At 37.2% G+C, this 13,708-nt stretch overlaps 1 protein-coding gene across 1 annotated transcript in view; it reads right to left on the minus strand.

Moving 5' to 3' along the window:
* The window catches only part of LOC136035518 (cell division cycle protein 20 homolog), a 50,237-nt gene extending 48,313 nt beyond the window's left edge, over positions 1–1,924 (minus strand). Inside the window, exon 1 of the mRNA XM_065717360.1 lies at positions 1,833–1,924. Coding sequence (XP_065573432.1) covers positions 1,833–1,864 — 32 coding nt within the window. The 5' untranslated portion in view covers positions 1,865–1,924. The remainder of the gene's footprint in view (positions 1–1,832) is intronic.
* Between the last annotated feature and the right edge of the window lie 11,784 nt (positions 1,925–13,708).

Below are 13,708 nucleotides of genomic sequence, written 5' to 3' on the forward strand. Positions count from 1 at the left end.
TATATTCATTTTCTTGGTTAATATTACAAGTAGGAAAGAAATCAGATAGGGGGAAAAATATTTCATTCGATTGCTTATTTAAAACTCTTCCCAAATATAGTAGCCTAATCCCTGCCGTTGTGATTGGGTTTCAGCCCCCAACGCTAATGGTACCAGGCATATTTTTGTGGGTCAGTTTTTTTTGTAATTTGACCTTCATTGAACTTATAAACCAACTTTTTACGGGGGAAAGCACACAAAAAAAAAACAGAACGAGCAAAATCTTATTTAGGGTATAGCCTAGTAGAATATCTGGTCATTAGGTCCCTTCTCCATGCCTTGCATTATTTCTAAACCAATTGGTTCATAATGTCAATTTGAAAATAAGCAAACTTTGGACAAAGCCCAAGACTAGATCCAGGCTGGGTCGTAATTTGCAGTGGGACAGGAGGGGCGCAAGCCCCCCAAAACCTGTGTTTGCCCACCAGCTGAAATTTAGCACCTTCAAAAATATTGTCAAAACTTAGGTATACCTAGCCTATATAGCCTAATTCAAACATCCTAAGGAACTGATCAATTTTCTTTAATATACCTTTGCCTTTATGGTAGTGGGCTAGCCTATATGGCTCATTTTTCAATTTTCACTGTCATTTTCACTTGACTTAGGAAAATCGGCTCCAATTTTACCCCCCCCCCCTAGGGATTTTGACGAAATTACAGCACTGGATCCAGGCTGCATCAGAGGGGGAGGGTCTGGGTGGAGTTAAACTGGAAGTAAACCCAATAAATAGAGTATTTCAGAGCTAGTCTCTTGTAGCACAGAAATTAAGACATGTCTAAGAAATAGGATAGACTTTTCATTCGGCTCCTCATTCAACAGTCTTTCCATAGTATAGGCTAATCAATGAAACAAGTTCATAGGCCTATAAAAGTTCAGGTAAAATTCTAGTTAATTGATATCTTGCTATCTCAGAAAGAGTTTAGGTTAGGAAAATGAAACTTTCAGGGATGAATCTACAGACTAAAGTATGTCCCATGAAGGTATTTTGAAGCAACTACCTCCACTCCTTCTCCCTCTAGAGGGTCCTGACCTTTGATGACCTTTAAAAATGTGTGTGTTATAAAAGTGAAACCTTGCAAAATAGATCTTCTGCTTAATTGAAGTACAACAAAATTGTTTTCTACTTCATAACTTTGCTCAATTCCATTTTATAAGGTTTAAAGATATGCAAATACATTTCCTAAATTTTGAAAGAAAAAAACATTGATATGGCTCAAAATTCTACTCAAATAACAGGAAATGCATTTTTCAGAACTACTGGCAGAGAAAAACCAACTAGTAACTGAAAATTAAGGTAAAATGTTGTGTTGTCAAAATTTCAATAGGCATAACCTGTCATGTAGGCAAATTTCAGGGCCCTCTAGAGGGAGAAGGAGCGGAGGCGGGTACTTTAAAATACCTTCCCAGGACATACTTTAGCCTGTAGACCAATCCCTGAAAGTTTCATTTTCCTAACCTAAACCTTTTCCGAGATAGCAGGAAGTCAATTAACTAGAATTTTACCAAAGTTCATAGTTCATGGGCTTAAGTTCATTTTATGAAGACCTAGTCTGTATAGACAAAAGCAATAGTTTTATTGTTTTGCGTATTGCCTTTGATTGTAGCTGGTCCCATAAAGAGGGGGGGGGGTTAAAACTGTTTTCGAGATTACATTTGGAAATAGTGATAAATGGGATATTCAATCATGGCCCTATTTATCCCTCCTTAGGAATAAGCCAGTCTTCATGCAGGATTTACTCAATAGAAAGTTCATTAGGGTTATATGCCGTAACAAAACAATTAAATTTCTCACCTATATTCATCACCATTAGAACTTATAGGCATTTTTCACATCAGTCTGTATCTTTTCAGCATTTAACTCGACCTTACGATCACGGCGTCTAAAGCGCAATTAAAGAACAAGTGGATTGCGACAAATGTTGACCATCTACGCCTCCACGCCAGAGAGAGTCGCCTAAGAAGTAGCCAAGGCGGAATATAATTAATCACCCCGTAAGATGAGGATTTGAAAACCTGGTAGGATGGTTGTTTGTAGGTCCCAAGAAGTCTGTTAGGTCGGATGGTCTGTTCTGGTCCCAAGAAGGCATGGGATTTGCAAGCCCTACTCATGTTAATTTTTGTTCGTTTTGAGTTTGATACGGTTTTTTTTATCCCAATGTCGGTTATGGTTGTTTGTACAAAACCTTTGTAGGATGGTTGTAGGATTTTCGAGTTCCATCAGTTCACTTAATCACGGCCTTAAGATCCAACCACCCATTCGTAAGATAAAGATACCTCAACTTTCACGTTTTCTGGTCCTTCCTCAAAATCCCCCCAATGACATTGGATCCGGTCAAGATTAAAAATAAGAGTCATGAGATGAACTGAGAAACTCAAACGTCAAAGTTTCGTCAAACCCGCAAAAACAACTCAACTGGCCTCCCAGGGGACAAGCTGCCGACAGACGGGTTACTACTAATTAAGGTGCGTAGTTGACTTCCGCGAAACTTTGAAATCCCCATTTTATGCAACAAAGACATTTAAGAAAGATAAGAATCTTAAAGTTGGACAAATTTTACATACGAGAACAAATGCGGTATAAAAAGCCATTTTGCGGCATGCGGCATTTCTCTCAGAATCGCGGCGTAATGCCGCGAAATACGGCATAAGTGGCAATACTGGCCTCCACGCCAGAGAGAGTCGCCTAAGAAGTAGCCAAGTCACAATATAATTAATCACCCCGTAAGATGGGGATTTGAAAACCTGGTAGGATGGTTGTCTGTTGTTGCTTTATTTAGAAAAATTTTAGGAACAAAATATTTTTGAGTGAAATCCTAGAATATAAAATTTTATCATGATGAGCTTAAAAAATGCCTCGCGAAGGTATTTTTATGCTCCCTACAACGTCTCTATTTCTAAGGTTTACAAACAGAGTTATCACATTCATTTAAAAAAAGGCAAAAATAAATCCTTGTCCCTCCCCTGCCTTTTGTTGAATTGGCAACCCTATTGACAAGGCTGCTCAGAAGATGGATTTTAACTTTAATTTAGACATTCACCTTTTCTTTGTTTTTATTCTGGTTTGAATCTAAATTTCTTTGATTCTTGGTTGAAAGTATAACGTCACTGATATAGTTAGGATTTTAAGCCATGTAGGATTTTCTTTTTAACTTATGTAAAATATATTTTTATTAAATTCCTTAAAATCATGCAAATCAGGACTTAGCAAAGCTATGAGACTTGATATACTTTCCTTAGGTTACAATTGTGCCTAAGTATATATTTGGCTCACTGTTATCACACATTTTGACCAGGGCCATCAAGGGTCAATGCCCTTTGAAGCTGTGGTAGGCTACCCATTGCTGGTTAGGGATTAACCCCTGTAGATTTTGAAAATTCGCTTTTCTGTATTAATATTTTAAAAACAACAAAGAGAAACGACCACGATATTTTTAAAAATAACATTTTCGAATTTTCATTAACATAACTAACAAGAGCTAAGAACTCATATGGCACTTGTGACGAGGTCGGAAGAGCTAAGAGCCAAAAACTCATATGGCATGAGCTCTAGCAAAATTCTAAGAATCAATAGATTGATTTAAAAAGAAAATCAGAGGCTTAATGCCGGTCGGGATTTAAAATAAAAGAACTGAGACACGAGGTCCTTCTAAATATCAAAACTCATTCAGATCCGATCACCCACTCGTAAATTAAAAATACCTCATTTTTTCTAATTATTCCTCTTCCTTCACTCCCCCCCCTCAGATGATCAAATCGAGGAAAACGACTTTATCAAGTCAATTTGTGCAGATCCCCGACACGCCTACCAATATTCATCGTCCTAGCACGTCCAGAAGCACCGAACTCACCAAAGCACTGGACAACCCCCCTAACTCCCCCAAACAGAGCGGATCCAGTCCAGTTACGTCAATCACGTATCTACGACATTTGCTTATTCTATCCACCAAGCTTCATCCCGATTTGTCCACTCTAAATGCTTTCCAAGATTTCTGGTTTCCCTTTCCAACTCACCCCCAATGTCACCAGATCTGGTTGAGATTTTAAAAAAAGAGCTTTGAGGCATGAGTTCCTTCTAAATATCAAATTTTATTAAGATCCGATATCCCGTTCTTAAGTTAAAATACCTCAATTTTTCTAATTTTTACGAATTAACACCCCCCCAACCTCCCCAGAGAGAGTGAATCCATTCCAACTATGTTAATCGTGTATCTAGAACTTGTGTTAATTCTTCCCATCCAGTTTCATCCCGATCTCTCCCCTCTAAGTGTTTTCCAGGATTTCCTGTGTTTCCCACTCCAGCCTCCTAAAGATACCTCAACTTTCACGTTTTCTAGTCCTTCCTCAAAATCCCCCCAATGACATTGGATCCGGTCGGGATTAAAAATAAGAGATCTGAGTTACGAAGTCCTTCTAAATATGAATTTTCACTAAGATCCGATCACTCCTTCGTAACTTAAAAATGCCTCATTTTTTCTAATTTTTCAGAACTAACCCTCCCTCCCAACTTCTCCAAAGAGAGCGGACACGTTCCGGTTATGTCAATCACGTATCTAGGACGTGTGCTTATTTTCCCCACCAAGTTTCACCCTGATCCCTCCACTCTAAGCGTTTTCCAAGATTTTAAGTTTTCCCCTCTAACTCCCCCCAATGTCACTGGATCTGGACGGGATCCAGCCCGACCAGAAAGAGCTCTGAGACACGGTATCCTTCTAAATATCGAACTTCATTAAGATCTGATCACCCGTTCGTAAGTTAAAATACCTCATTTTTTTCTAATTTTCTCGAATTAACCGTCCCCCCACTCCCCCCTGATTTCCAGATGTCAAATTTCATCGTCCTAGCTTATTTGGAAGGGCCTAAACTAGAAAAACGGGACCGACAGACAGACCGACAGAATTTGCAATCGCTATATGTCACTTGGTAAATACCAATTGCCATAAAAATCTTCTTTGCCCCCCCCCCACCCGTCCTTTTTTCGCCTAAACTACATTGAATTGGTACCATAGGTTCAGAGAGGAAGCCACAGAAATGCAAGCTTCGAACGAGAACGACCTTTCCTGAGATAAATTTTAGTCTCTGGATCCATTGCTCAAAATTCCATTCATCAACCAAAATTCCATTCATATATATATAGGTCAAGATTTTGTTTTTCCTTGTAGAATATCGCGAGAAAAAGGCAGATCTAGAAATACCAGATTAGCGGGACAGTTAGGGCCCCTCACCGGTCCCTCCTCTGATCTGCTGGTGTGGCCTAGGAATGTCTTTGGAGGTTGCTAGTTCCAACCTTTTCACCTCCATGCGGTACTAAACGCTAGGTCACATCGGGTCAATGAAATGGTCCAGAACGTAAATTATGTGCCAAGAAAGAAGGCATGTTTGTCCTGCACCTATTCCCTTTCTATTCCCAGGGTTTACAAGCAGAGTTGCTAATTAGGGTCAGTGGTTCTGAAAAACGCCTTTTTGGAGGTTCTCAACATCTCCCTGAATTGTGTGAATGCCAAAGCTTGAACAATGGCCTAGCAGCGGCAGATCTAGAGTAAAATCCTGGGGGGATGCAATTTGAAACGAGCGTCAATGAGCAAAATCTTGGCGGGGTGTGTGACAAAAGTGGCAATAATTGACCAAATTGACAAATGCATTCTAAAAAAGGATGAAAAAAGAAAAAAAGGGAAAGAGGGCGCCAACAAAAAAATATCGAGGGGCCAAGGGTCCCCCTGTCTGGGGGACCCTTGCTGATGTGGCCTGCTGATGTTGGCCTAGGAATGTCTTTTGAGATTTCTAGTTCCAACCTTTCCCCCTCCACGTGGCACTAAGCGCTAGGCCAGATCGGGTCAACTGAAATGGTCCAGAACGTAAATTATGTGCCAAGAAGGAAAGCATGTTTATCCTACCCCTACTCTCCCTCTTTCCCCAAGATTTACAAGCAGAGCTGCTAATTACGATAGAGGATTCTTAAAAATACCTTTGGAGGGGGGGGGGTCAACATCTCCCTGAATTGTGAAAATACTTTCCTGTATCTTATTACTAAACTACTAAAAAAAACTCCTTGCCCCTACTTTGCATTTTCTCAAATCGACACCAGTCGCGGAATTTAGTCAAAATTCTGGGGGTGTAAAAGCTAATTAGGGTAGGGGACCTTTGGGGGGGTCAATAATTCCCTGAATTGTGAAAATACTTTCCTGTATCTTATTACTAAACTGCTAAAAAAAAAAAAAACGCCTTGCCCCTACTTTGCATTTTCTTAAATTGACACCAGTCGCGGAATTTAGTCAAAATTCTGGGGGATGTAAAGTTTAAAACTGAAAAATGATCCATATATTAATATAAAGGCAAATATATACTAAAGAAAAGTGACCTATTTATTTGGATGCTTGAATTATGCAGGTTTATCTTAGTTTTGACAAGATTTTTCGTAGAAACAAAATTTTGGCCGGAGGGGGGGTTAAACTGAGGTCTGAGGGGCAAACTTGGGTCTTGAGGGGGCAGTTTTTCCCCCTGATCTATAGCCCATTACGCCCCTGATTGGAACCCCTGTTTATAAAATTGCATAGAAGGTAGATCTTAACTTTAATGTAAAAATTGGCTTCAGAAAATTGACGTGATTCAAAAGGCCTCGATTTTATCTAAAAAAATGATTAATTTTAGCGTTTTGAGTAGGTCTTAAGGCCATAGTGATGTTTGTTTTAGTTTAATACACTTCTTTCCAAAATCACTAAAACCATACAAATAAGGCTCTAGTAAACACATGAGGCTTAATACACTTTTCTTGGGCCACGTTTGTGCTGTAGGACTATACTTGACTCAATTTTATTATGTATCAGTCCAGGATCATCAAGGGTTAGCCATTTTGAAGCAGGGGCAGGCATTGATGGTGGCAGGGGGGGGATGTTACCCCTCAATATTTTGAAAATATCCTTTTCTATGTTGTTTTTTCGAGAAATTGTAAAAATAAATCACCAGCCTAGATTTTACAAGAAAATATTTCTGAATTTTCATGAAAAATTGAAAACATCTGTATTTCCCTCCCTTACTCCTATACTTTCTCGAATTGGTGATGCAGCTTTGGAGGAAGCAAGTTCCAACCTCGAACGATTTTTCTTTGGTATATTTAGTCTCTGGATTCTTTCTTCAAAACTTAATTCCCATAACTCTGGGCGTACACATAAACGATTTTTATTATTATTTATATCTTTTTTTAGCGATACGACAATAAAAAAAATGACTTCTAAATCGTATGTTAGCAAGATAACTATTATAAAGGGTCGAACTGGTAGTACCATCGTTCGCATCCAATTTTAAGTGGTAAAAAATTCCAATAAAGGAAAGTAGTGTTTCTAAGTTCTCGAGAAAGATCGTGTCTGGAAGAGATCTATTCTAAAAAAGATCTCTTCGTATTCTACAAACAATACTTTCTTTATGAAAAATCTAAAAAGATAAGATATCATTTCTGTGGGGCAAGCTAAAATTCTGGACGATGGTGTTTCTTCTATCTTGGATAATAGTTCAGACACGCGAACGAAGCCAGGGATTAAATTATGACCCAGGGAGTTTTTTTGAAGTTTCCCCCATAGGGTACTGACTGTTGATATAATCGGCCAAACTATGTCTTATGAAACTTCCACAAATAAATGTACACCACCAATATGGGTAATTTTTTTTTATTTTAACTAGCTAAAAGTTGAACATACTAGTCAATGCATATTTTAACACTCATTTGGAACATATTAATCGCTACCCTCACAAAAACGCCCTGGTCTCCCTCCCTGGGGCCAGTTACAAAACTAAATACAACAATTTGTTGATTCTATGGTTGGCCATTTGTTTGTACATGTTTCTCATCAATATTTGGTTTATAGTTGCACACATAGCCAATTTGAAAACAAACAGCAAAAAAAAACTCCTATTAGTGCTCAGGACTAAGTCCATATCTTGATGAGGTAGGGGGATAGGCTGGGATGCAATTGTAATGGCAATTATTATTATATTTGAAGCGTCACAATGTGCTTTCATTACCAGCAGCCTATTCGTATGGCCTTTGTGAATTTAAAGATGGGAATTTCCATGATTTATACCACTAAAATATATATTCCAATATTCATTTTGATATTGTTCAGCCTATTTGAATAGTGCAGATGTGACTTATCAATCTAAACTATTGAATAATATCGAATGAGAGATTCATGAACTAGAATAATAAAATAATAATTTAGACAATCGGATAGATTTTATCAGAAAACCATCCATAACATGCAAACTTGACTTCTTTGAGTCCAAATAACTGTATGTGTGTGAACCTTAGGTAACCCAATTAATTTCAAAAATACGAGAAAAGCCATCAGCTGAAATTGAACCTGTTTTTACTGGCTGACCGCTAGAGCCCAAGCCTGTACATATTTATGATTTTTTTTTCTTCCTTGAATTTTGTATATTAAAGTGTGGGGAACGAGTCTCCACCCATTTGGGGTAAACGCAGTATAGTTATCCAACTGGGTCTCTACTTACTCGCACAGAAAAGAAGAAGAGATTATTACAGCAAGCCTGATTTCTATCAACGGTATCTACTAAGCTTAAAACTTATGGTTGTCTTTTTTAAGGTTTTTGAATTGTTGTAATCCCTTGTTAAAATATATATAAATATTTTTGCAATTTAATGTCTTCTCATACTGCAGTCTTGTCAAAGATATTTGATTACTGAAACAAGACCAATTTTTAGCACAGATTTTCTACCAAGCTTGAAACTGTTGGTTTTCTTTTTTAAGGTTTTTGAAGTATTTTAATCCCTTTTTAGAATATATAAAAATATTTTTTTGCAATTCCCAATTTTACGTAATTTAATGTCTTTCATACTGTAGTCTTATCAAAGATATTTGATTACTGAAAAAGACCAATTTCTAACACTGATTTTCTAACAAGCTTGAAACTTTTGGTTTTCTTTTTTAAGGTTTTTTAACTATTTTAATCCCTCATTAGAATATATACCAATATTTTCGCAATTTCCAGTTTTTCACTTTTTACGCAATTTAATGTCTTTTCATACTGCAGTCGTATCAAAGAAATCTTATTACTGAAGCAAGACCAATTTCCAACACCGATTTCCTACCAGGCTTAATACTTTTGGTTTCCTTTTCTAAGGTTTTTGAACTATTTTAAAACCTTGTTATAAAATATATCAATATTTTGCAATTTTCAGTTTTTTACTTTTTACACAATTTAATGTCTTTTCATACAGAGTCCTTTCAAAGGTGTTTGATTATTGAAGCAATACCAAATTTTTACCCAAATTAAATAAAAAAACAAGTTTTTTTAACTGAAAGTAAGGAGCGACATTAAAACTTAAAACGAACAGGAATTACTTCGTATATGAAAGGGCCAGCTTCCTCATCAACGCCCCGCTCTTTACGCTAAAGTTTGACTCTTTCTCTCAACTCTACTTTTTAAAACAGTAAAAAACGTTAGCGTAAAGCGCGGGGCGTTGACGAGGAAGCTGCCCTTTTCATATAAAGTAATTTCTGTTCGTTTTAAGTTTTAATGTCGCTGCTTACTTTCAGTTAAAAAAAAACTTGTTTTTTTTTATTTAATTAAGAACCTAAATCCGCATGATGGCTAAAAAAGGTTACATTTGAGTGTCCGAATTCCCAAACATATACATATAATTATCAAACCTGCAAAGTTGTTGCAAAGACGAAGGGTTAAGTGGAAAGGGGTCGACTTAAAAGGATCATGTGGAGCATACTTTAGGAGACACTGGGCTGTAGATTTTTGTAGGATCTTTGTAGGTGAAGACCTAGATCCGTATGATGGCTAAAAAGGTAATAATATCATCCACAAATAAATGGTGGTACAGACATAATTTTAGCTTTACATTTGAGAGTCCAAAATCACAAACTTATAAATATGATTATCAAACCTACAAAGTTGTTGCAAAGACGAAGGGTTGAGTGGAAAGGGTTCAACTTAAAAGAATTATGTGGAGCATACTTTTGGAGCCACTGGGCTATAGATTTTTGTAAGATCTTTGCAGTGAAAGCCTGTATCTGTATGAGGGCACAAAAAAAAATTATAATATCACCCACAAATAAATAATAATATATATGGTGTAGTTTACCCAAATACTGCACAATGGTGTGACTTCTTTGAAGTTTTGGACTTCCAGAGAAGACGGGAAAATGCCTAGTCTCCCCTCGGGCAGGCACAAGTAACTTCAAATAAATTCTGATTATGACACAATGAAATATAATAAGAGACATGCTAGGTCAATTACTAGAAATTATAAAGCTACAAAGTTATCAGAAATATTTTCCTCCGTTATTCAATCCATGTACATTTGGACTAATTTTTCTCTATCTTCAGATTAGTATTACATCATAGGACACAAAATCTTGCTTTGGACAGCACACTATTCCAACAGCCCCATGCATTACGTCCTTGATTTGCATTTGATTTCAAAATGACTTATTAGCAAATCAAAAAGTACACCCTTTAAATTATCATTGTTGACACCTTATACATTGCAATTCCCCTCATTTAACAACAATAATAAATCCCTTTTTACGGCAGAGATACGTCCTCCAATTTTCTCTCGTTACTGTTGAGGTGTTTGAACATCAAAGAAAGCTGTTAAAGGACTCATAAAAGATCATTCTTATATATTATCGTTTATTTTTATGTGCCTAGACTCAATATGACCGTCATAAAGTGCAACATGGTACTGTAAAAGTGCAATTTGGGTGATAGAATGGGATGGAAAATGGGATGGAAAAAACCTTAGCTAGACACATGGACATTGTAGAAAGTTAATTATGGGCTCCTTTCGAATCCAATTTTTATATTTAATTGTGCTTTATAAATTTGACTTCATACGGCAATTATAAGGTAACATATAACACCCATTAAGTGTACTTTGGGTTGTTTTTCATTTAGAAAAATAACAAAACAGAGTTGTGTTCAATAAAAAATTCGGCAGATAAATTTCCCCCACCCTGCAAAAATTTTCACTATAGAGAATCCCCCTGGAAATATTCCTTACATTTGAAAAAGCGACAGTGCATTTAATTTAGAGTATCTGAAAAAAAATAGACTTATTTGTTGAGCGTTGTTTGGATAAAAATATCCAAACAATCTAAACAAATCTTGGTAGCATTATGGTAGCAATCATACAGTACTTAAAACTTGCCATGGGTGCTAATCGGCTATGGAAAATTGACACCCAGAGTTTGAAAATTACCATCCCCTTTGTATCTTTGAAAAAAAAACAATGTTAAAGGTTTTTTTTTGTTTAAATCAGGGTGTACCAGCGTATACTTGGGATACTAGAGATATGCATTTATAAAAATAAAACAAACACTTTTTGCCTTTCGCCTGCCAAGAAAGGCAATATGAATGAATGAATGAATGACTGTATTTAAAGGCATTTTTCAGGCCGTATACATACATATATAACAACAAACAATCGACTTTCGAATAACAAGACCCTTCCGGACAAAATTTGCCACTGCTACTATATTTATTTTCGACGTCGACTTCAAAGTTCCAAGAAGGGGCTCACGACCACCCACCCAAAGAAAGCTCCCTCTTAGCTCATTTAGCCCCTGACACCTGAAAAGAAAATGGTCTAGCCCATCAAGATCACCGCAAATTGGGCAAGTATACCGCATTTCCGGGTGGCACCTATTTTTCCAAATACTGTGAAGAGGTAGACAGTTTGCTCGCACCTGCATACAAGACCTCAGGAACTCTTTTGGAATCCCTAATTTAAAATATAGCTCTTTACCGTAATTTTCTTTCACCTTATAGTAAGAACTTAAGCTTTCCGACTGGCTAAGGTCATTCCACCATTTCTGAAATTCTTGGTTTTCCAGCCTTGTTTGGATCTCTAACAGAAAGGCTTTTTGATCTGAGGTTGGACCCTCTCCTCCATTCCATGCATACGATAGACCTGTGCTGTCCATTAGTTTTTTGACATGGAAGGGCCATGACGATTTTTGTCCCAGGGTAAGTAATTCATCATACGCTGCTCTGATGAGTCTTGAGGAGGGACATTGCAGTATTTTCAGCCAAAACTTAATTAATTGGATCAGTCTATGTTTTCTCATGGAGAAAAGTCCCAAATCTCCCTTGATGAAAAGTGTGTGAGTTGTGGCGTGCAGACCTAGCATTCGTTTATAATATTGTAGCTGTAGAGTTTCTAATAAATTTGCCACTTCTAGGCCCCATACTTCCCCTCCATAGTGGAGGATTGGCCTTATTTTTGAGTTGAACACGTTTTTGTGCATCTTTAAGTCACCTATTCCCGTCAAATTACTGTTCCTGAAGATCGTTGCCATTGCTGCTTTTCCTCGATTTGCCATCTTCGAAATATGATTGCTCCATCTTCCGTTCGATGCTAGATGGAATCCTAAATATATTGCCTGAGACACAACCTTCATAGCTTCACCATTCAAATTAAAACTTTCTTCATCTTTATTTCATGTTGATTGTCTACGGCAAAAAATCATCACCTCTGTCTTTTTTGTGTTAATTTCCAGTTTCTTTTCCTCTAAATATTCAGGTGTTAAATCTAACAGAGTTTGTAGCTCTGAATTGGATCTGGCGAACAAGGCAATATCATCGGCAAATAATAGTAATGATAATACTTTATTTCCAAGGTGTACAACTGGCGCCCACCTTTTTTCAAGGTATTTGGCAAGATCATTTATAAAAATAGCAAAAAGTTTCGGTGATAGGGTACTACCCTGTTTTACACCTTTTACATTAAAAAAAAACTCTAGATATACCGCTTCCTGCTATCTTTACCACATTTCTGGTCAAACAATACATCGAGAGAAGAACCGTTAAAAAGGGTGATGGAATTCCTGGTCCTAAAAAGCGTTCTAAACAGAACTATACGGTCAACATTGTCAACTGCTCTACTTAAATCAAGAAAAGCCACGTACAACTTTCCGTTTCCCTTGCAATACTTACTAATCAATGCATTTAGAACAAAAATTCGATCATATGGTGAGTATCCTTTACGAAAACCGGCTTGCTCTTCTCTCAGAATTTGCCTCTCATCCAGTCATAATTCCAGCCTTTTGTTTAAGATTTTGTCCAAAATTTTTCCAAGACAGTTTCCTAAGCTGATTGGTCGGTAATTCTCGCTCAAACTTGCATCACCTTTCTTAAATAGGGGGATAACTACAGATATCTTCCAAGGATCAGGCCACTTTTTTTCTTTCATAACCAAGTTATACAACCCCAGAAGCAGAGGTAATAAAACTACTTGTAGTACATTCAAAGCCTTTGCTGGAATTCCATCTGGTCCTGGCGCAGACCCACCTCTAGTTTGCTTTTAGGCATCTTCTACTTCTTCACGCTGGATTTGGCGCCAAAGGTGATAATCTTCTTCCAGTAGGGGGTATTCAGTGTGGTCACAAGAGGGGGTTCCGACTTCTTCTGCCAGTTTTTCGAAATCAGGTGGGGGCTGTTATGTGCCAGATGCTGTACCTGCTTCTAGTTTCTCAATAATCAATAATCTAGGAAGGGCAAGCGAGGTTACTTCCCTCAACTAATTAATACTACATTCATACCGTGCTACTCAATACACAAGAAACTCAACTGATAAAGGAAGAAAGGAAAAAAGAGAAAAAGGAAAAGACGAGAAGAAGATAGAAAATAAAAAATTCACAGCAA

Source organism: Artemia franciscana, chromosome 14, assembly GCF_032884065.1.
Source record: "Artemia franciscana chromosome 14, ASM3288406v1, whole genome shotgun sequence".
NCBI classification, from domain to species: Eukaryota; Metazoa; Arthropoda; class Branchiopoda; order Anostraca; family Artemiidae; genus Artemia; species Artemia franciscana.